At 39.2% G+C, this 23,213-nt stretch overlaps 1 protein-coding gene across 2 annotated transcripts in view; it reads right to left on the minus strand.

The window, feature by feature from the left end:
* LOC309653422 (immunoglobulin-binding protein 1-like) overlaps positions 1 to 22,390 on the minus strand; it is a 36,173-nt gene extending 13,783 nt beyond the window's left edge. Inside the window, exons 1-5 of one of the 2 annotated variants that reach the window (XM_082448039.1) lie at positions 22,170 to 22,388; positions 21,489 to 21,782; positions 13,110 to 13,305; positions 11,449 to 11,528; positions 10,618 to 10,730 (exon numbers count right to left, since the gene is read on the minus strand). In XM_082448039.1, the coding sequence (XP_082304165.1) occupies positions 10,618 to 10,730; positions 11,449 to 11,528; positions 13,110 to 13,305; positions 21,489 to 21,782; positions 22,170 to 22,360 (874 nt within the window). In that variant the 5' untranslated portion in view covers positions 22,361 to 22,388. Of the gene's footprint in view, positions 1 to 10,617; positions 10,731 to 11,448; positions 11,529 to 13,109; positions 13,306 to 21,488; positions 21,783 to 22,169 lie in introns of both variants that reach the window. The other variant, XM_082448038.1, reaches the window with a different exon arrangement.
* Between the last annotated feature and the right edge of the window lie 823 nt (positions 22,391 to 23,213).

Below are 23,213 nucleotides of genomic sequence, written 5' to 3' on the forward strand. Positions count from 1 at the left end.
AGTTTTATTGAGATATTTTTCACATACCATAAAATTCACCTATTTAAAATGTACAATTCAGTGGTTTTTAGTATATTCAGAACTCTGCAACCATCATCACAATCTGTTGCTCATTCTTATGTGTGCTAAACTTTCCTGAACTTTTAGAAAGAACTATGGTTCAGGGTGGCTTTTCTAACTTCACAGAGGCTCCCTTTGTGCTGTTTTTATGTATGTTAAAGGAATACGATGACTTGCTTCATTAGAGTTCTTGGTTCTGGTCCTCTCTCCCATTCTTATTGAGACCTTTTCTTTCCTTATTCTTTTTTGTCCCTGTTCTACTCAATTTGAATTCTATTCTCAGCAATTTCTCCTCAGTGTGAGACTGTGTATGAGTCAGGAGATCTGGTGGCTCATTTTCAAGAGTTCATTAAGGGTTAGCTTGCTCCATCCCTTTCAGACCTTCTGACCACAGGTTCTTTGTATTCATTCAGTTTTTATTGGAGGGCAAAACCCCTCCCATTTCAACTAATATTCTTAAACTGAACTGCCACACTTCTATTTTTTTCATTAAAAATGTTTAATTGAAGTATAGTTGACTTACAATATTTGTTTCAGATGTACAACATAGTAATTCTATATTTGTATCAATTATGTGCCATACAAAGTTAATTTAATATTATTGATTATATTCCCTGTGCTGTGCATTACATCCCTGTGACTTATTTATTTTATAACTGGTAATTTGTATCTCTTAATCCCATTCACTTATTTCACCCATCCTCCCATTCTCTCAATCACTAGTTTGTTCTCTGTATCTATGAGTCTGTTTCTGGGTTTTTTAGGAGTCATTTGTTGTATCTTTCTCTGTCTGACTTATTCACTTAGCATAATACCCTCCAGGTCCATCCATGTTGTCATAGATTGCAAGATTTTATTCATTTGTATGGCTTAGTGGTGTTGGGAAAACTGGAGAGCTACAAGTTAAAGAAACTAGACCATTTTCTCACATCATTTACAAAAATAAACTCAAAATGAATTAAAGACTTAAATGTAAGACCTGAAACCATAAAACATCTAGAAGAAAACACAGGGAGTATGCTCTTTGAAACTGGTCTTAGCAATATTTTTTTTGATCTGTCTCCTCAGGCAACGGCAACAAAACCAAAAATAAACAAATGGAACCATATGAAGCTAAAAAACTTTTGCACAGCAAAGGGAACCATCAGCAAAACAAAAAGGCAACTTAACTGAATGGGAGAAGATATTTGCAAATAATACATCTGTTAAGGGGTTAATATCCAAAATATATAAAGAACTCATACAACTCAGTACAAACAATCTGAATAAGAAATGGGCAGAAGACCTGAATAGACATTTTTCCAAAGAAGACACAGAGATGGACAACAGGCACATGAAAAGGTACTCAGCATCACTAATCATAAGGGAAATGTAAATCAAAACCACCTCAACTGCAATGAGATACCACCTCACACTAGTCAGAATGCCACGCTTTTTAGTGAATACTTGTTTGTTGTTTTGGAATTCTCCTGTTTGTCAGGCCTTTCACATGGTCTGTCCACTCCTTGTGCTTTCTCCTACACAGATGTCCATTCCTTGTTGATCTTGTGGCTATGAATGATTTGCCCTTACCTGTTTTTATTTTGTGTTTCATGAGGATACACTGTCACTTAGTTTTGCTGTAAATATTATCCATGAATTTTTTGTCTTTTTACTGAAATATAACATACATGCAGAAAAATACACACAGTATAGTTCAATCAATTTTCACATCTGAACACATCCATGTAATTGGTTACCCAGATTAAGATACAAAACATTACTAACTCTTCAGAAGTCCCCCTCAGATCCAGTTCCATTCATGATCTCCCACTAAGGGTGAGCACCATACTGGCTTTTAACCAGCATATACAAGTTTCAGCCATGTCTGAACTTTATGCTCTTTTGTGTCTGACTTTTTTTACTCAAATTATGTTTGTAAAATTTAGCTATATTTGTTACTTATAAGTAAAGAACTATAGTCTGTTTAACCTTATTGCTAAATAGTATTTCACTGTGTGAATATGACAAAATTTATTTATCCATTTCTACTATGTATGGGCACTTAAGTAGTGTTCAGTTTGGGGCATTACAAATAGTGCTGCTATGAGCATTCTTGTACAAGGCTTTTGAGGAAATATGGTCTCATTCCCCTTAGGTATATACCTGGGAGTGAAACTGCCAGGTCATGAGGGTATACACATGTTTGACTCTTGTGCAACAGTACAACCACCAACCCCCCCGAGGTTCTCAATCTTTATTGTTTCCTTTCTTCCATATACTTTAAGCTTATTTTGTTCTTGTTTTCTCCAACTTCTTAAGTTAGTACCTTAGTAACTGATTTTACCTTTCTTTTTTCTAATATAACTACTGAAAGTTATACCTTTCCCTCTCAGCACTGCTTTAGTTGTATCCCACAAGTTTTAATGTATTTCATTACCATTCAGTTAAAAATACTTAATTTTCTTTGTGATTTCTTCTTTGACTGATGGGTTATTTATAAGTATGTTGTTTAATTTTAAAATATTTAGGGACTTCCTATATGTCATTGATTGCTAACTGAATTAGACTGTGGTCAGAGAACATAGTGCAATTTCAGTCTTTCAGAGTTTATGGAGGGACTCCCCTGATGGTCCAGTGGTTAAGAATCCACCTTCCAATGCAGGGGACAAGAGTTCGATCCCTGGCTGGGGAAATAAGAACCCACCTGCCATGGGGCAACTAAGCCTGTGCACCACAACTCCTGAGCCCACGCATTCTAGAGCCCATGCGCCACAACTAGAGAGAAGCCCGTGCGCTGCAATGAAGAGCCCATACACCACAACAAAAGATCTCACATGCCGTGATGAAGATCTCACGTGCCACAACTAAGATCCAATGCAGCCAAATTAATTAATTAATTTTAAAAATAAATTAATTAATTAAAAAAAAGAAAGTTTATGGACACTTATTTGGTGGCGCAGACTATGGTCTAAGTTAGTGAATGTACCACGTGCATTTGAAAAAAGGTGTATTTTGCAGCTATTGGATATATTTTTCTATAAATGTCAAACAGGTTAAGGTGGCTGTGAGTTTTCTCCAGATCTTTTATGTCCTTACTGATTTTCTGTCCAGAAATTCTTTCAGTTACTGAAAGAGAAGTATGAAAATCTCTAACTATGGCTGTAGATTTGTCTATTTCTCCATTTAATTCTGTCAATTTTTCTTCATGTGATTTGAAGATTGTTATTAGTCACAAACATGTTTATGATTGCTATGTCTTCCAGATAAATTGCCCCTTTTATCAGCACTAAATGTCTTTTTGAAAGTCCAGTAACACCTTTTGTCTTGAAGTCTACTTTATCTGACATTATATAGCTTCTGCAGCTTTCTTATGTTTACTGTAAGCATGGTATATTTAAAAAATCTTTTTACATTCCACCAATCTGTATCTTTATATTTAAATGCATCTCTTGATAGGAGATCAAGAGGGTGGTGTAAGAAGAGGTGGAGTTCACCTCTCCCCATGAACACATCAAAAATATATCAACATGTAGAACGATTCTCACTGAAAACTAACTGGAAATTGGCAGAAAGACTCCTGTACAACCAAGGTTGTAAGAAAGATACACAGAAGTCCATAGAGAAACCTGGGCTCCACTCATGAGTACTGCATGGTAGATTGTCCCCAGGTAGGGTAGAGAAACCAGCAGTCTGCTGCCCTAGGCTACTGGTTTCATGCAACAGCCATGCTGTGCTCTCCAGCCAGAGTTGAAAGTATGTTCTAGCTCTGCTCACTTCATGCCACAAGCATGGCACTGGATCTAGGGTGGCCAGGACCTGAAAAAAGACTTGACCTTGAGATGGAGAGGTGACCTGGCCCTAGGGTGGAGCCCACGTGGGGCAACAGTGGTGACCATTGCTGGAATTTACTCAAGAGGCGCCCCAGAAGCTGCCCAGACTTCTGATGGCAGCAGAGCTACTGGGTTTCCCACAGCTGCTTTGCTGCATGTGTACCCCAGCCCCAGCTGAATGTTCTGGCCCTGCTCACTCCATGCCACAGTGTGGCACTACAAAAAAAGGAAAGTACAGGCCAGTATATTTGATGAATATAAATGCAAAAATCCTCAACAAGATATTAGCAAACCAAATCTAAAAATATATAAAAAGGATCATACACAACGATCAAGCTGAATTTATTCTAGGGTCACAAGGGTAATTCAATATATGCAAATTAATCAGTGTGATACACCACATTATCAAAAGGAAGGATAAAAATCACATGAACATCTCAATAGATTTAGAAAAACCAATGTGACAAAATTCAACATCCATTAATAATAAAAACTCTGAAAGTGGGTATCGAGGGAACATATCTTAACATAATAAAGGCCAATTAGGACAAACCCACAACCAATGTCATACTTAACGGTGAAAAGCTGAAAGCCTTCCCGCTAAATTCTGGAACAAGACAAGGATGCTCATTCTCCCCACTTCTATTCAACATAGTATTAGAAGTCCTAGTCACAGCAGACAAGAAAGAAATAAAAGGCATCCAAATCAGAAGGGAAGAGGTAAAACTGTCATTATTTGCAGATGACGTGGTACTATATCTAGAAAACCCTAAAGTCTCCACCCAAAAACTATTAGAACTAATAAATGAATTCAGCAAGGTTGCAGGATACAAGACCAATATACAGAAATCTGTTGCATTACTATACACTAACAATAAAATATCAGAAAATAAAACAAAAAAAATCCTGCTTAAAATTGCATCAAAAAGAATAAAATACCTAGGAATAAACTTAACTAAGAAGGTGAAAGACCTATACTCTGAAAACTATAAAACATTTATAAAGGAAACTAAAGATGATACAAAGAAATGGAAAGATATCCTGTGCTCTTGGATTAGAAGAATTAATATTATTAAAATGGCCATGCTGTCCAAAGCAATTTACAGATTTAATGCAATCCCTATCAAAATACACATGATATTTTTCACAGGACTAGAACAAATAACCCTAAAATTCATATGGAACCACAAAAGATCCTGAATTGCCAAAGCAATCTTGAGGAAAAAGAACAAAGCCAGAGGTATAATGCTCCCAGGCTTCAGAATATACTACAAAGCTACAGTAATCAAAACAGCATGGTACTCACACGAAAACAGACACACAGATTAATGGAAGAGAACAGAGAGCCCAGAAATAGGCTATGGTCAATTAATCAATGACAAAAGAGGCAAGAATATATAATGAAGAAAGGACAGTCCCTTCGGTAAGTGGTGCTGGGAAAATTGGACAGCTACACGTAAAACAGTGAGATTAGAACATTCCCTCATACCACATACAAAAATGAACTCAAAATGGATTAGGAGACCTAGATACAAGACCTGAAACCATAAAACTCCTAGAAGAGAATATAGGCAGAACACTCTGACATAATCGTAGCAATATTTTTTTTTGGCTCTGTCTCCTAAGGCAAAAGAAGTAAAAGCAAAACTAAACAAATGGGACATAATTAAACTTAAAAGCTTTTACACAACAAGGGAAAATATTGACAAAATGAAAAGACAACCTATACAGTGGGAGCAAATATTTACAACTGATGTGACCCATAAGGAATTACTATCCAAAATATTATGAACAGCTCATACAATTCATCATCAAAAAAACAGACAACCCAATAAATGGGCCGAAGACCTGAAGAGACAGTTTTCCAAAGACATACAGATGGCTAACAGGCACATGAAAAGATGTTCAACAAAACTAATTATTAGAAAAATGCAAATCAAAACCACAATTAAGTATTACCTCACACCTGTCAGAACGGCTATCATCAAAAAGTCTACAAATAACAAATGCTGGGGAGGATGTGAAGAAAAGGGAACCCTCGTACACTGTTGGTAAGAATGTAAATTGGTGCAGCCACTATGCAAAACAGTATGCAGGTTCCTCAAAAACCTAAAAATAGAACTACCATATGATCCAGCAATTCCACTCTTAAGTATATATCTAGAAAAACTGAAACCATTAATTCGAAAAGATACATGCACCCCGATGTTTATAGCAGCACTATTTACAATAGCCAAGAGATGGAAGCAACCCAAGTGCCCATCAACAGATGAATGGATAAAGACGATGTGGTATATATATATATACATATATATATATATATATATATACACACACACACACACACACACACACACACACACACAGAATGGACTATTACTCAGCCATAAAAAAGAATGAAATTCTGCAATTTGCAGCAACATGGATGAACCTAGAGAGTATTATGCTTAGTGAAATAAGTCAGACAGAGAAAGACAAATACTGTATGATATTACTTATATGTGGAATCTAAAAAGTAATACAAATGAATGGATATGAAAAACAGAAACAGACTCAGAGATATAGAAAACAAACTTGTAGCTACCAAAGAGGGCGAGGAAAGTGGGGAGGGACAAATTAGGGGTATGGAATTAACAGATACAAACTACTATGTATAATATAGATAATCAACAAGGATATATTGTATAGCACAGGGAATGATACTCATTATCTTGTAATAACTTATAATGGAGCATAATTTACAAAAATACTGAATCATCTTGCTGTACACCTGAAACTAATATTGTAAATCAACTATACTTCAATTAAAAAACAAATAAAATGAACCTCTTGTAGACAGCAGGTGGTTGAGTCTGGTAATCAATCTCTGATTTCTAATTTGAAGGTTTACTCCATTTATATTTAACATAATTACCGACATGGCTGTATTGGGATTTACCATTCTGCTATTGGTTTTCTGTTCATCTCATCTGTTTTTTGTTTCTCCATTCTTTCTTGCCTTCCTCCCTTTTAATCTCTCCATTGACTTTATAGCTTTCTCTCTTTGCATTATTTTTTAAAAATAGGCCTTAGTTTTAGAGCAGTCTTAGGTATAGAGTAAAACTAAATGAAAAGTACACAGCGTTCCTATATACACCCTGCCCCACAAAGACACAGCCTCCCCCCACTATCAACATTGAGCCACAGTGGTACATTTGTTATAATCAATGAACCTACACTGATGCATTATCATCATGCAAAGTCTACAGTTTATATTAGGGTTCACTCTTGGTGTTGTACATTCTATGGATTTGGGCAAATGTATAAAGACATATATTCACCATTACAGCATCATACTGAGTAGTCTACCTGCCCCAAAAATCCTCTGTGTTTTGCCTATTCATCCCTTTTCCTCTAATCCCTGGCAACCACTGACCCTTTTACTCTCTCCATAGTTTTGCCTTTTCCAGAATCATACAGTATGTAGCCTTTTCAGATTAGCTTCTCTCACTTAGTAATATGCATTTAAGTTTCCTCCATGTCTTTTTATGTCTTGATAGCTCATTTGTTTTTAGCAATGAATATTATTCCATTGTCTGTATGTACCACAGTTTATCCGTTTGCCTACTGAGGGCATCTTGGTTGCTTCCAAATGTTGGCAATTATGAATAAAGCTGCTATAAACATTTGTGTGCAATTTTTGTGTGGACCTAACTTCAACTCATTTGGGTAAATACCAAGGAGCATGACTGCTTGATAGCATGGTAAGAGAATGTTTAATTCTGACAAACTGTCTTCCAAAGTGTCTGTACCATTTTACATTCCCACCAACAATGAATGACAGTCCCTGTTGCTCCATTATCTATGCCAGCATTTGGTGTTGTCAGTATTTTGGATTCTGGCCATTCTTATAGGGGTGTAGTGGGATCACGGTTGTTTTAATTTGCAATTCCCTAATGACATATGATGTTGGGCATCTTTTCATATGCTCATTTCCCATCTATATAATCTTCTTCAGTGAGGTGTCTAAGGTCTTTTACTCATTTTTAACTTGGGGTGTTAAGGGACTTCCCTGGTGGCACAGTGGTTAAGAATCTGCCTGCCAACGCAGGGGACACGGGTTCGAGCCCTGGTCCGGGAAGATCTCACGTGCCACAGAGCAACTAAGCCCCTGTGCCACAACTATGGAGCCCATGTGCCACAACTACTGAAGCCCAAGCACCTAGAGCCTGTGCTCTGCAACGAGAAGCCACCGCAATGAGAAGCCCACACACCACAACAAAGAGTAGGCCCCGCTCGAAGCAACAAGAGAAAGCCTGCACGCAGCAACGAAGACCCAATGCAATGAAAAATTAAATAAATAAAATTGGGGTGTTTAATTGAGGCATTGCTTTACTATCTCTGGGACCCACTGTTTCAAATGGGAAGGTGACAACAATTCAAATCATTGTTCTTCTGTGTGTAATATGTACTTTATCTCTGGCTGCTTTCAAGATTCTCTTTTTCTTTTGTTTTTGGCAGTTTGACTACGATGTGCCTATGCTTGGTTTTCCACTGTATTTAAAACCTGCTTAGTTAGGGCTTACTGATATTTCTAAATTTGAAAATTTGTGTTTCACAGATTTGGGGAACATATCAGCCATCATTTCTTCATTTTTTTTTTAATGGCCCCTTCTCTCTCTTTCTTCTCTCCTACTGGTATTCCAATTGTACATATGGTAGAACTTTTTACATTGTTCCACAGGTCATTGAGGCTCTTCATTTTTTACCAATCTTTTTTTTTTTTTTCAGATTGGCTTATATCAAGTTAACCAACTCTTTCTCCTGTCATTGCCTATCTGTTATTAATCTCATCCAATTTTAAAAAATTGAAATATAGTTGATGTACAATATGTTAGTTTCAGGTGCATTACAGTGGTTTGACATTTGCATACATTATGAAATGATCACCACCATAAATCTGGTAACCGTCTGTCCCTACACAAAGTTATCACAATATTATTGACAACGTTTTTTATGTTGTATATTACACCCCTGTGGCTTTATTTATTTTATAACTAGAGGTTTATAGCTCTTAATCCCCTTCACCTATTTCCCCTCTCCAACCTCCCTCTCCTGTGGCAACCACCCATTTTTTTGTCTGTATCTATAAGTCTGGTTTGATTTTTAAACTTCAGATATTGTATTTTTCAGTTCCAGAATTTTTTGTGCAGTTTCAACTTCTCTGAGATTTCTTACCTTTTCATTCATTACAAGTATATTTTCCCCTATGCCCTTGAGCATAGAAATAAGCTGCTTTAAAGTCCTTATCTGCTAATTTCAACATCTGAGTTATCTTGGGGTTGGTCTTCATTGATTGCTTTTCCTCTTGACTATAAGTCACATTTTCTTTTTTTTTCTCCCGTACGTATAGTATTTTAGGACTGAATCCCAGACTTTGTGAACGGTTATGTTGTAGAGATTATGAATTCTGTTTTGTTCCTCTAAAAAGTACTGATTTTTCATTTTAGTTAGTTTTCATTTGTCTAGAATGAAAATTCCAAATTCTGTTTCCTCTGCATTGGGCAGTAGCTAGATTATCCATTCAGTTATTTTACCTCTATCGAGGGTGCTTGGCGTCAATCCTGTATAGCTTAGTAGTCTGCCAGAGATTTGGGCAGGGTTTATACAATTAGGGCTCCTCCTCTGTGGTTCTCTCCTGGGATATCTTCCCAGTTTTCAGTTGCTACAGTCACCCTGAACTCAGTTCTCTCCTTCCTCATCCAATAAGACTGGTTTCTATCCAAGTTTTACCTACCTCCATATAACAGCAAGTGTAGCCTGCCCATGGGTGAAAAGCTATACAAATAACAGGAAACCTTTTCAAATGATCACTCTTCTCTTTGCTACAGTGGAAACAGCATTGGAAGTGGGAATTTTAGGGCCTGTATTAAGACCCTAGCCTGGCCACTTTCTAGCTATGTTTACTTTGGGTTAGTTCTCAGACACCATTTCCTCATTCTAAAATGGGAGTAAGAATGTTTGCTTCATGGTGTTGTTAAGAGTATCAAGTGAGATAATACGTAAGATAAGGAAAATAGGCTAAGAAGGGCTAGATGATGTCCTATCTAAGTGGTAGGAGTAATTGGTTACTCCAGATCTGTCCATGCTTTTTCTGCTATGCCATATTGCTTCCATCTTTCTAATGACTAGCAGCTCCACCTTTCCCTCCCAAAGACACTTCCAAGTACCTACCATGATCTAATTACCAAACTGAGCACCAAGAACACAGTAAGCCAAAGTCCTTGCCCTCAAGAAGTTCCAAGTACCGTTCCCTTCTTATAAGTGTTGACTGCCCTACAGTTTATGTCTGATTTTGGTCACTCTCAGTGCCTTCAGATAGCTGTTTTGTTATATTCTGTTCAGTCTGTAATTGTAATCTATAGGAGGGGTTGGCCTGATACAACCTATCTACTGTTACCAGAAGCAGAACTGCTATCTATGGATTTTTGGCTTTGCTATCTAGCTGCTCAGTCTGTTTTTATGCCATGATATTTAGAGAAATTAGAAAACTATGCTGTCCCACTGCCTCCATCCTCCCAAAATCATGTGCTATTTATTTTAATAATAAATGAAATAAAATACTGACTAGAATCTATTACTCAGAATCCTTGTCCAGATTTCTTTTGCTTCTAAAAGGCAAAAATACTTGGTCTGAATTTAATTGCTCCAGAGTTAGGGACCAGTAGTGTAGTAGTATAACTACCCTCCTCCCACCCCTCCATACCTGATGTTTTCTTGGCTATACCCTGATCGGGTAATGCTCCAAATTTCCGATGCTCTTCATACCAGTCATTCACTGTCATAGATGCCAGACTTGGGTAACAAGCTCCAAATACTCTGCAAGAATCACACTGCATTTAGAAAAGTAAACATAAATAGCTCTATTAAAAAGCCTCTTCTCTTTAGTGATAAATCCTGTGTCTGTTTCATCCTTGCTCCCCTACCCAGCTATCTTCTGGGGGATTTGTGCAAACTGCTGTTAGGATATGTAAAAAGAGGCATCCAGGAAGGAGAATTAAAGGCAAGAGCTTTCATGAGAAGATAAATAGCCCAGAATCATCTCTCAGTAAGCAATCCTGGAGGCTAACGCCCCACAGAGGAGTGATGATACGATGGAAGGAGTATTTATACTTGGAGGGTATAAAAGATACACAGAGGAAGAAGACTCTTCTGCCACCCTATGGAAAAGCATCCCAAAACTCAGAATTAAAACCTAGATAGGCAAACATGTCCTTTTGAGAACTGTAGCTGAAGGAAACAGTGGGAAACAATTTTAAGGTCTACAATTCTCCCTTAGATTCTTTACTTCTTTCTGTTTTTAATTAGTTAATTAATTAATTTTTGTTGGTTTCCTTTCTAGCCTATTTTTAAGCTCGAGTTTGTGAGAGAAATGTCTGATGAAGACAGACAGAGAAAGTATCAGAAGAGATAATATCCCTCTGATGAAAGAACAGCCTCCCCAGGTGAAGCCATTACCTTCTGTTACTCATGCACTGTAAATGAACCATAAAAGCATGGGGCTTGCAAAGGCAACCCACTTTTTAATACTACCTACTTGGCTTGGACCATGTTCCGAGTGAGAACAGACGGTTTCACTGGACGCCTGTCCTGACGAGATGAGTGAAAAGTTGATGCCTAAAAAGGAAATTAATTATCAGAAGTGTACTTGTCATTCTGCCCACCCCACTATGCAGGCTCTTATGTCTTTAGGTGCTTGAAAAGCCCTATTTATCAGTCTCTAAAATATATCTGCAGAATACTAATGGTGGAGGTTGGTTAGCTCTCCTGAGGTGGCCCAAGTATCTTGCTGGAAAGGAAGGAAGAGAAAGCTCTCCCAGGAATCATTTCACCACAAGTGAAAAATTACTTGACTTTAAAATACTCCCCTCCAAAGAGGAAGATTCCAAAGCCTTCTTCCATGTTCTATCTAAAACCCTTGAGCTGAATTTGAAGCCCCTTTCCTTAGCCTGGCCTTCAGTGCTAAAGCTGAATTATGAAGACCCTTCTGCTAAAACCTTGTCCAATGTAATTTTGCTATTAACTGTCATGAGCTCCCTAGGATGTTTTAGAAGTGGATGTTCCTAAATGCAAGGGGGGGGGGAAGAATGGGTTAGTATCTTTCATATATAGGTGTATAGAAATGTTTCAAGGAAACTTGGCTGTCCAGGGGCACACCAAAACAAAGAAAAGATCAAAGAAAAGATGTTCACTTGGTTCTAAACTCCATCACTTCCAGAGCCAATCCCAATACCAAATGAGAGAGCATAAAAACAAAAAAACTAAGGAGATGGGAGGATCCAGAAGAGTCCAGCCTCATGATGCTTGAAAACCACTGATTTAGATATGCCCAAGGGGCCTTACGGCTTTAGAATACTAATTGTTCATTCTTTGATCCTTTCACACGAGAAACTAGGTTGATGTTACCCTGAGGCAAAAGCTCCTGGGCTAATCAGTGAAAATCGAATTAGCAAGAGGTTTCTCTGAGGACTTAAATGCCTGCGACTAGCTGATAAATTGAACTCAATTCATGTTATATTGTGAACCAAAAAAAAATTGGCAGCAGAGCCTAATATTTTGAAGTAGCAGCTCCAAAACACATTTATGATCTTTAGAGACAGCCAAAGTGCCGTTACAACAAGTTTTCTTTACCAATATGCCCGACATTTTGTGCACAGAGATGTCCTTGCTGTGTTTCATACTTGGGTGACCTAAGGTGTGAGAGTGTATCATTGTGTAAGGTTAAATCCTGGTTTCTCCCCCAACCTAAACACATTCCATGTCTTTTGCTTCATCTTCTTTTTACTGTTTTCTCTTTCTCAAGTTACACTCTTCTTCTTCATTCCCATCCTATCCCTCTTCCTGTTTATTACAGTCAAGTACAGGTTTTCAAGGCCCACCTCCCTATGCCTTCCTTCAGCAGTCATGACTGCTCACAGCCCAAACCAATTTTCACTTCAGAGAAGCCTCTCTCCCTCCTGGCATGTCACAAAATTACAAAAGACTGGAAGTGTGTTACAGGTTAGAAAGCAGTGGGGAACAATACTATAAGCTAGAAAGAAAGCTATCCTAGTGAACCTTCAGCCTTCCTCCACTAATCTTAATAAGAACAATGATTTTATGGAGACTTAAAAGGATTTTAATTCGATTACTCTCCTCTAGAAGATTCAAATCTCTGACAGTAGCTTTTTTAGCAATATAGACAGTGATGAGGCTTACCTCTTTTGAAGAGTCTTTTCCTCTCAAGATCTTTATCTCCTGGTCAATGCTCTCAATCTCTTCTAAGCTGATACAAATCCACCTTCGAAGGTGAAGGAGGTAATATTCACGAACACGCTCATCATCTGCTTGACCACTTTCCACAGCAGATTTCAGTGCAGACAACCTATGCTCCACCTCCTTCTTCTGCTTGTATCTGTTCCACAGAAACGCATTACCATGAACTTAAAAATAAAGAGGTGTTCCTTCAAAAGAAGGCCACAATACAATTTTAACTTTACAAATGACCGGGTACACCGATTTCCATTTAGGCAAAAATACAGATTCTATACCTCAGAATTTGCCACCAAGGCAGTTCTCTCAAGACTACAAGGCAAGGAAGGTATCAGCAGAAGCTGAGAAATACATTCTGAAACTAGAAAAATATCAAAGTAACCTGATCTGAGCAACTCTTCCCATCATATTTTGAGATGGGAGTGTCTTAGTAATTTTATGACATCAACCTTTACTAGGTTGGGTGCTTAGTATATACAATGTCTATTTGGGAATTACAGCTTCAAATAGTCATAGAATCTTAGGGGTCATTTACGTGCCATTGATGCAGGAATTCCTTGTGAAACAGCCTAAAAAATGGTCATCTCTTCTTTTCTTCTGGGCAAAACATTTCCAACTCCTCTAACTCATCCTAGTATAATCTGAAGACTCATATCCACCCTGCCTGCTTTTTTCAAGATGCCTTCTAGTATGTCACCTATCACTCACTGGACAACTATTTACTGAGTACCTATTGCGTGACAGGTACTGTTCTCAGTGCTTGAGACACAACAGTGCATACAAGAAAGTCCTTGCTCTCCTTAAGCCTTCAATCTAGTGTGAGAAGACAGACAAAAAGAAATAGATGAGTCAGGTGGTGGTGAGGTGCTCTGAAGAAGCAAAAAAAGCAAGGTAATGTGGATAGAGTGATGGTGCGAAAGTAGGGGTGATCAGGAGAGACTTCTTTGAAGACATGACATTTGAGCAAAGACTTCAAGGAAATAAGGATGGAAGCCATGCCAGTATCTGAAACAGTGTTCTAAGGGGGAAAAGCAAATATGAAGGTCCTGGGGTGGGAGAGTGCTGGCCTGACATCTTTGAGAAATAGCAAGGAGGTCAGTGTGGTTGGCATGGAGTGAAGAATAATAGGAAGTGAGGTCAGAGAGATAGTCAGGGCCATAATTTGTAGAACCCTGTAGGCCAAGAAGACACGAAATATCAAACGTCATGATATTTTGAGAAGAGAAAGCCACTGGAAGCTTTAAAATAGAATACATGAAATGAACATTTTTTTAATGGACTACTCTGTTGTGTGTAGACTTGGGGGGGTGGGAGGCAAGGGTGGAGCAGGAAAATCAATTAAGAGGGTATTGCCACAATCCAAGTGAGAGACAGTGACTTGAAATAGGGAGGTGGTGAGATGTGGACATAATTAAAATATAACAGTATTTGCTGATTTATTGGATGTAAAGTCTTGAGGCAGAGAGGAACCAAGGGAAAACTCCACAACTTCCAAGAGGAGTATCTTGAAATATCTATGTCTGGAACCCCACTCTAGACATCCAGAACCAGACGCTCCTCTGTGGGTGTTCACCCAAATCTGGAGTTCTTAACCTGAGGTCCATGGACAGAGTTTGGAGAGAGGGGTGTTCTTGAACTCCCCCAAATTTTGTATAGAATTCTACGTGTATGTTTCTTCTTCTTCTTTTTTTTTTTTTTTTTTTTACTGGGGAGAGGTTAAGGAGGACCACGACCCACAAAAAGTCAAGAACCTCCCCTCTGGAAACATTCTTTATTATAAAAACTTTGAGGCTCTTCTGCTTCTTTTAATCAACAAGTGGGCACTTTATGTAATGTTACAAATAACTGTCACAGCACCATCACAGGTGGCCTTCTGAGTCAAACACTACACAGGTCAATTCCTAGTTCATGAATGCTATTACAGATATCACTTGAGAACACTTAACTCTGGTGCCACTCCTACCCCCACCCTCTTTCCTGGATGCACCTAAGTCAGGGAAAAAAAACTATATATATATATATATATATATATATATATATATGTATATATATATATATATATACACACACACACACACACATACATACACACACACACACGCACGCACGCACATATATATATCAGGGCCTTAGAATGTATGTAATCAAGGGTATATTCTTGGTTAGTCTACTGGGCCTTTGAATAAGGTTCCTGTGCTTCCTTTCCCATCCTCTGCATGCATGTGGTCTAGTCACACTCTCTGGTCTTTCCTTCTTCTCTACTTCCTTTGCTTCTATGACTTTGCTCCTAGTCATCTTTGGGACTTCTAAGTTCCTGAACTCCTATTCTTTGAGGCCAGTATTTTTTAAACCTTTCTGTCTTAGCAGAAGAACCCTTTCTTCTTATGAGAGCTTATAGTAATAAAAAAAAAAGTAATAAAAGATAAAATCCGCCCTGTTTAAATCAGAGGAGGGCTCCCAACATGCCCCTTACCCAGGCACTGTGGTGGAATCTTAGGGCTCGAAGGAACAGATTGTAAACCACTGTCCTAGACCTGTGTTACTGTTCTAGATTTCCTATGGTGAGACACTGCATGCGAACACTCCCTATCACCCTAGAATTCCCCACTGCCTGTCACCCTTCTGACTCTGGGCAACTTTCATCATTCATTCCCCTTTTCTGTCCCCAAGCTGCTGAAGAGAGGTAACGAATTACAAATTTGTGTCAAATGAGTCAACCACAAATTCATATGATCAAACTTCAGTGGAACGGTCACTCTTGTTCAGCTTTTTGTTCATCTTTTGTGGATTCCATGCCACCATCATGCTCACCAGATGGCCAGCCAATGTAGAAATTCAATTTCCCTTTTTACCTTAAAATCTCTATAGCTTCACCTTTCCTCCTCTCCTCTTGCCTTTAAGGAGCTACTGTTGTCTTTACCATTCCACTTTGGCTATAAATCCTGTCCCCACCCACATTCTTCCAAGCCTCACTCAATCAATCATCCGCCCTGTCATTAGCAGTTACAATTTTTCACTCTACTGGTGCCTTTCACCTATCCTAGAAACACCTTCCCTCAATCCATGTTCTGCCTTTTCAAATGACCACTCTTCTCTCTTTTCTAAACAGCAATAGAACTGGGAATTTGAAGACCTGAGTTTAATGCCTGGCCACTTACCAGCCATGTAACTTTGGAGAAGTCAGTACTCAGAGCCTATTTCCTTATTTCTAAAATGGGATAATATCTGCTTCACGGGGCTGTTAAGAGGATCAAATGAACAATATTCATGAAAGTGCTTTGTAAGCAGCAATATATTGTTATCTGATGGGAAAAATTGACGTTAAGGAGGGCTAGATGATGCCCATCTACTAGGTGGCAGAAATTGGACTGGTCACCCCAGGTCTGACTCCAAAGCCCAGGCTTTTTCTGCTATACTATATTGCTTCCATCTTTCTGATGACCACTCTGTCCTTCCCAAAGATACTTCAAGTACCTACTATGATACAATTACTGGTTGGGTACCCAGGATATAAATAGGATACTAAGGATATAATTAGTTAAGGTCTCTGACCTCTAGAAGTTCCAAGTCTAGAAAATAACAGATTGTTATGCCCTTATAAGTAACATAAACTAAGTGCTACAGTATCTGGGAGGGGAGACAGGTAGAGAGAAGCTTCAAAGAGGACATGACATTTGTTCTCTCTCTTCCCCAGGATTCTTTCTATAAGTACTTTTACCTGTATCTTGTTGAGTCTCTTACCTCTGCTCTTTCTTTCCTCTTCTTTCTCCCTTAATTTGCCCCAAGGTTTTGCCCTTGACTTTTTTTTTTCTCTCTACATGTTTTTTCTTGGCAAACTATCCACACCCAGTGACACTCCTGAATTTTTAGCACTAGCAGCAAAACAGTCTGATAAGTTTTAGTTACACATTTACATCTGTCTATAGACATGGCTGTCCAGTTGTCACTTTAGGACCTAAATTCAGTAAATCTAAAACTAGACTCATTACTTACCCAGCTTCTACTTCTCCATTTCTGTCGAAAGAATGTAGGTAGAGTTAATCAAGACTTATGCCTCAAAGATGGGAATTAGAGTAGAGAAGATATGTGAAGAAACAGGTTTTGAGGGAGAGAGAGCACATACCATTCAGGTGTTTTATGTAGGATGGCCTCAGTGTGTAAAGTCCTGAGGTGGGGGATGGAGGACTTACAGAAATTAAATAAGGATTTGAACAATTTGTTTTCTAATCATATAAATGCTTCTTGCAAAACTAATATCTCTGATAGTTGTAACTTCATTTCTATCACTTCTTCCCAGTTGAAGTACTCTTATAACACGTTAACTTGTCTTTCTGCCCCTCTCTTCCCTTTCAATGTCCCATACACCTCACGTCCTTACAGTCCTCCAACCATACTACTCTTAGGTTCTGACAAATCAGACTATTCTCCATTTCCTGTACATACCTCCAACTACCCTGCCTTGGGCTTTTGCTCATATTGTTCCCCCCTGCTTGACAAGAATAAATACTTTTTGAGCACCTTCTATATACCAAGCCCTGTGCTAGACATACCACAGAGAACAAGAGAGAAATGGCTACTGCTTTCATGGAGTATACATTCCAGTAGGGGAGAAAGACAAAGCCCAGAAAGACAGATAAACGAAGAGCATTCCATGCAAAGAGAACAACATGCACAAAGACTCTGTAGAAGGAAAGGACTGGATCTGTTCGGAACTGAAAGAAGGCTATTACGGCAGCAGTCTAGTGAACAAGGGGAGTATGATATATGACGAGATTGTAGAGAGGCAGATGCCAGATCATCCAGGTCTTTATAGTTAACGGCTTGGATATTTCAGGTGAGAGATGCTGGTGGCCTAGAGGAAGGTATGACAGTGGAGAGAGAAACAGAAGGACATAAGGTACATTTTGTAGCTAGAACTGGCAGGCCTTGTTGATGGACTGGATGTGGCAATTCAGAAGGGAGGAACTGAAGCTAACTCTGAGGTTTCTGGTTTAAAACCTGGGTGAGTGGTGGTCTGCTTATTGAGATGGTAAAGACATAAGTGTGGGGGCACATTTGGGGATTAAAAAGCCAGCCGTTCAATTTAAGGCATGTTAAGTTTGAGATGTCTGTGAAACATCCACGTATGGTGTTCAAAGTCAGGAGAGGTCTGGGTTAGTGATATAAATATGGGAGCCATTAGCGAAAAGATAGTGTTGGTATCTCATCTGTCAGGCATTAAAAAAAAAAAAAAAAAAGTTCAAAGATCAAGCTTTCTAACCAAAGAAATGCAAATCAAAACAATGAGGTATCTTTCCTGCTTGCCCATCTGGATTTTCTAAGTGTTGCCATTCAGTACTGTTGCAGTGGGACATACTTTGAAACTTTGTTATTGTGGAAAGCAATATAATTACCATCAAGAGTCAAAATATTCAAACCCTTTGATTTAGCCACTGGTTCTTCTAGAAATCTGTCCTACAGGAACAGTGACAGATGCAGTTATGTTTCCTCGTAACATTACTTAGAATAGCAAATAAAACATCAACCCATAAACAGGCTAAGCATTTGACAATATTAGTTTAAATAATTATGATATGACTGTTAAGCTGGAATACTATTTAACCATTAAATACCATGGCTTCAAAAGACATGGGGAAATCAAAACAGGATGTTAGGTTTAAAAAAAAGGATTAAAAAAATCTATATTTATGGTATTCTTCCGAATTTATTAATTATAATAACTATATATCCGGAAGGAAATAAATCAGATAGTTAACAAAGATCATCTCTGAGTGCTAGGATGAAGACTTATTTTTAATTTAAAAAATGTTCTGTTTTCCAACTTTCTACAATGAGTATTATTACTTTTACATTCAGGCTAACCTGTATTTTGCAATGTTTAACCATCCTTCTAGTCTCACCTCAAATGCCACTACATTCGGAAACCTTTTCCTTAACCCTCCAACCAGATGTGATCACTCCCTGGTCTTTGTCCATAACACCATTTGTATCTCTCTAGTGCATTTACAGTCTTTTTTTTTTTTTTTTTTGGATATATTATGATTATTTGGATACCAAACTCACTGTTTAAACTACCTGTTATATCCCAAGGGGCTGCCCCTACCTTCTTACAAAGGACATGATACTGAATTCCACTTCATATCAGTCTATCCCATTTCCTCAAAAATTATTCTCTGTCACTCACTAGCTCTTAACCATACTTTATTATTCTTTAAAGCCCTTACCACCTAAAATCACATTTTTATTTACTAGCTTACTGTCTGCCTCCTCCACCAAAACAAGAGCTCCATGAGGGCATATGGACTTTGTCTGGATCTCCATTACTTAGCACACAGTAAAGTCTCAATAAATATGTTAACTGAATCAATCACTTTTCAGCTCTCTAGACCAGGCCTCTCCTCTGAGCTTCATGCTACAGATACCTTGACTTGAATGTCTCCTAGGCACCTTAAATGCAACATGTCTCAATATACAACTCATACTCTCCCCTATCTGTTCTTCCTCTTCTATCCCCCCATCTCAATGAGTTCCACAGCCAACCACCTACATCAGAAACGTGGACATCTTCCTTGCTGCTTCCTTCTACCCTACCTGTCACAACCAATTGATCGTTTTCTGCAGATTCAACCCTATAAATAAATATATCCCCTCCATCCCTTCTGCCATTGCACTAGTAAGGTCTCATCACCTCTGTGACCTACCCGGATCTAATCTTCTCCCTCAGAATGCTTCCTAACTGCTGCCAGAGTATGCTAGTTAAAATGCAAATATGACCTTGCTACTCTTTAAGGAAAAAAAAAAAAACAAAAAACCTCCAGTGGATCCCTAGTCACCAAACAAATCTCAAGCTCTTTAGCATGGCCTAGTAATAGGTAACATTTATAGACTATTTACTAGGTAATACATACTGTGCTAGCTGTTTTATGTGGTTTATTTTATTAATGCCTCTTAACCCTATGAGATAGGTACCACTGTTACTTAGACTTCACATATGAGGAAACCTGAGACTCAGACAGGTTACATAAGTTACCCAAAGTCCAATGGCTTATAAGTAAAGCTGGGTCTCAAACCCAGGTCTCTCATTCCACGACCTGTACTCAGCTACAAAGATATGACAATAGCTGACTTTGAGTGCTTACTGTATCAGACAATGTAAGAGCTTTTTATGCATTTCTCTTCTATCTTATAGGACCTATTATTATCCAATTTGACATCTGGGGAAATTAAGGCACCGAGGGATTAAGCGACCTACGCAAAATCAGAATGATTAAATTTTGGAGCTGGGATTCAAACCCCCTTCCCAAGTTCTCAGGAACAAGGTCGTTCTTTCACCTTCCTCACACCCTAAGCTCTCCTTGGTCTGAACCCTACAAATTCTTCAGCATCATTCTTTCCCCTCCTTCACCACCCACTTTGTGTTCTAGCATCACCTAATTGCTTATGGTTGTTCCCCACCCCAGCACTGCGGTCTTTAATGTCCCTGTAGCTTTACTAATGCTATTATCTCTGCTGGCTAAAGCCCTCCTTTCCTCTTCCTCTAGATGATACTCCTATTTATCCTTAAGCAACTCATCACAGGAGTCACCTCGTCCAGGGAGACTTCTCCTCTCTCCTGCTCCCTCTTTGGTTAGGTGCCCCTCCTGTCTGCTCTCATGATACCTTGTGCATTTCCCTATCACATCATTTTATAATTTATACTGTTTCTATGCCTCTTTTCCTCACCACACCGTATGCTCCTCCAAGGCAGAGACCACCCATATTCATACAAACGCCCATACTCAGTTTGAATCCCCAGTGCCTAGCAGAGCTCCTAAACACTGTGAGCACTCTTTTTAAAAAAAACTAAACTAAGAGAGTAAGCAAGGTGTTCAAGGTCACATAATGAAGCTATGCCAATACTAAGATTAGTTCAGGATGTTACACATCTCATCCAGTATTGTTAGAACAGAGCTTCTCAATCAATTGACCATAAGTGGACTATAGCTACAAGATATTTGTGCCCTTCAGAGATACTTACCTCACTGTACCATGTGGGTATTGCTGTGCTGTGATGTGGGAGAGACTGGGAGACACTCTGCTAAACTACATTGCTGTTGTTGGCAACCATAAGGTGCTAGGGGTTTGACAGTTAGGTATGATCATTTCAACCAAGGCAGAGGTTTCTTGAAAAACTCAGGAGTTTGCTCTCACCAGGGCCTATGCTAAATAAGAACCCAAGAGTGACACACACCATTGTTTCCCACCACCCCAGGAAAAAAAAAAAAAACAAACATGCACCCCTCCCCCGCAACAGCACTGCCATTGGGCAGTCCTCAAATGACCCACCTCTCTCTTCTAGCCTGTCTCTGAGATGCCATAGCAACGAGGCTAGAATAGGGCAAGGAGGAATTAGCAGTGTTATTTTCAGCGGAGTTGGTCTTGGTTTTGGGCAGCTCAAACTCTGCCACATGATAGTATTGGCACTGAGTTAAGTAGTTTAAAAAGTGTTCTCGAGCCCACTGCAAATGATCTAGGCGCTTGCCGGGGTTGACTTGTTTCATGGCGAATGCTCCTTGAAATGCTGGCACCATCAGGTACTTCAGATCGCAGGAGGCAATCTCTTCCAAATCTTCATTTCGGCTGGAAAGAGCAAAGAGGAGGCTGTGAAGTCTGGCTGGGCATTCAAACTCTGGCCCTGGCTTCCTGGGGGAGGGAAGGGCTGGGGTGGATGTGGGGGTGGGACAAAGGGAGGAGGCACCGGGAACAGCTGCCAGTTTTCTTCATTGACAGTGGCTGAGCGCTCACACCCAGTGCCTATGCAAATAGCCAACACTAGGGAACCGAGTCGTGTGATATTAAGTATCTCGGAAGAGACGTGGAGAATGTAAACAATGTACACAAGGTCGCAGTGGGAGGAAGGAAAGAAAGGCTCCGGGTTTTAAAGTTCTCCTGCACCCAGGATCAATGGTTCCGCCCTTGGTAACTATTATTACCTACTTTCTCAGTCGTACTACCCTCTCCCCATACCTGAACAAGTCGAGCTCCAATAACATTTCGGCAGCCTTCTTCAGGAGGGCCAGTCCCTTGAACACCTTAGCTTGGATGATCTGGGAGCCGGCGGGTTCAGTCGCGACTTCCACTTCATCCAGAAGCTGCTTGCTGGTTTTGAACAGCTCGGGGAGCCGCGGCAGCGGTAACGCGCCTACGGCCGTTGCCATCTTGGGGCAAGGAAGAACACAGAAGACCTCACTTCCGGCCCTGGGACAGATGGGCTGGGCTGCCAGCAACGAAACCGGAAGGGGCGTAACATTGGTCCAGTGGCTCCATTGTTACCTAAGCGTCGGACAACTGCCAGAAGCCGCTGTTAGCTAAACCTAGCAACCGTTTCCATGGACTCATTTTACCAGGCTGCCTATTACCGGTAGTAGGCATCTGTTACAGACACACAACGCGCAAACAAACAAGCAAACCCTAGGTGCTGCTTTACGCGTGTCTACTCGTCGCCGATGTGCTTTCAATGTAAAATATACACCGGATTTTGAGAACTTATTACGAAAAAATAATGTAAAATATCTCAATAACTTTTACACTGACATGTTGAAATGCTAATGTTTTGTACATAGTGGGTTAAACATATTATTAAAATTAATTTCACTTGTGTCTTTTCACTTTTTTAATGTGTCTACTAGAAAACTTAGAATTACGTTTGTGGCTAACAGCTACTGTACGGCGCTGATGTAAAAATATAATTCCAGGACTTTGAAAGAAGGGACCTCACTGCTTTGAACAAATCAATATAAATATGTACTGATTACCATAGGACACACCCCCAGTTGTCCTAGGAGATTTAATTTAAGTAAAATGCATGTTGCCTGCCCTGGAAAATAAGCTTTTAAACTAAATGTAGTTTACACTATCATTGAGAAGAAAACAATTTTCATGTAAAAACAACTAGAGGGCAATATAGTACAGTATATAACTAGGGGATATGCTGTACTGCATAGGTTGTTGGAAACCCAAGAAATGACAAATCATTTTATGTTAGGAGTAGTCAGAAAGCTTCTTAGACAT

Source organism: Balaenoptera physalus (assembly GCF_965194825.1).
Source record: "Balaenoptera physalus genome assembly, chromosome: Y".
Lineage (NCBI taxonomy): Eukaryota > Metazoa > Chordata > Mammalia > Artiodactyla > Balaenopteridae > Balaenoptera > Balaenoptera physalus.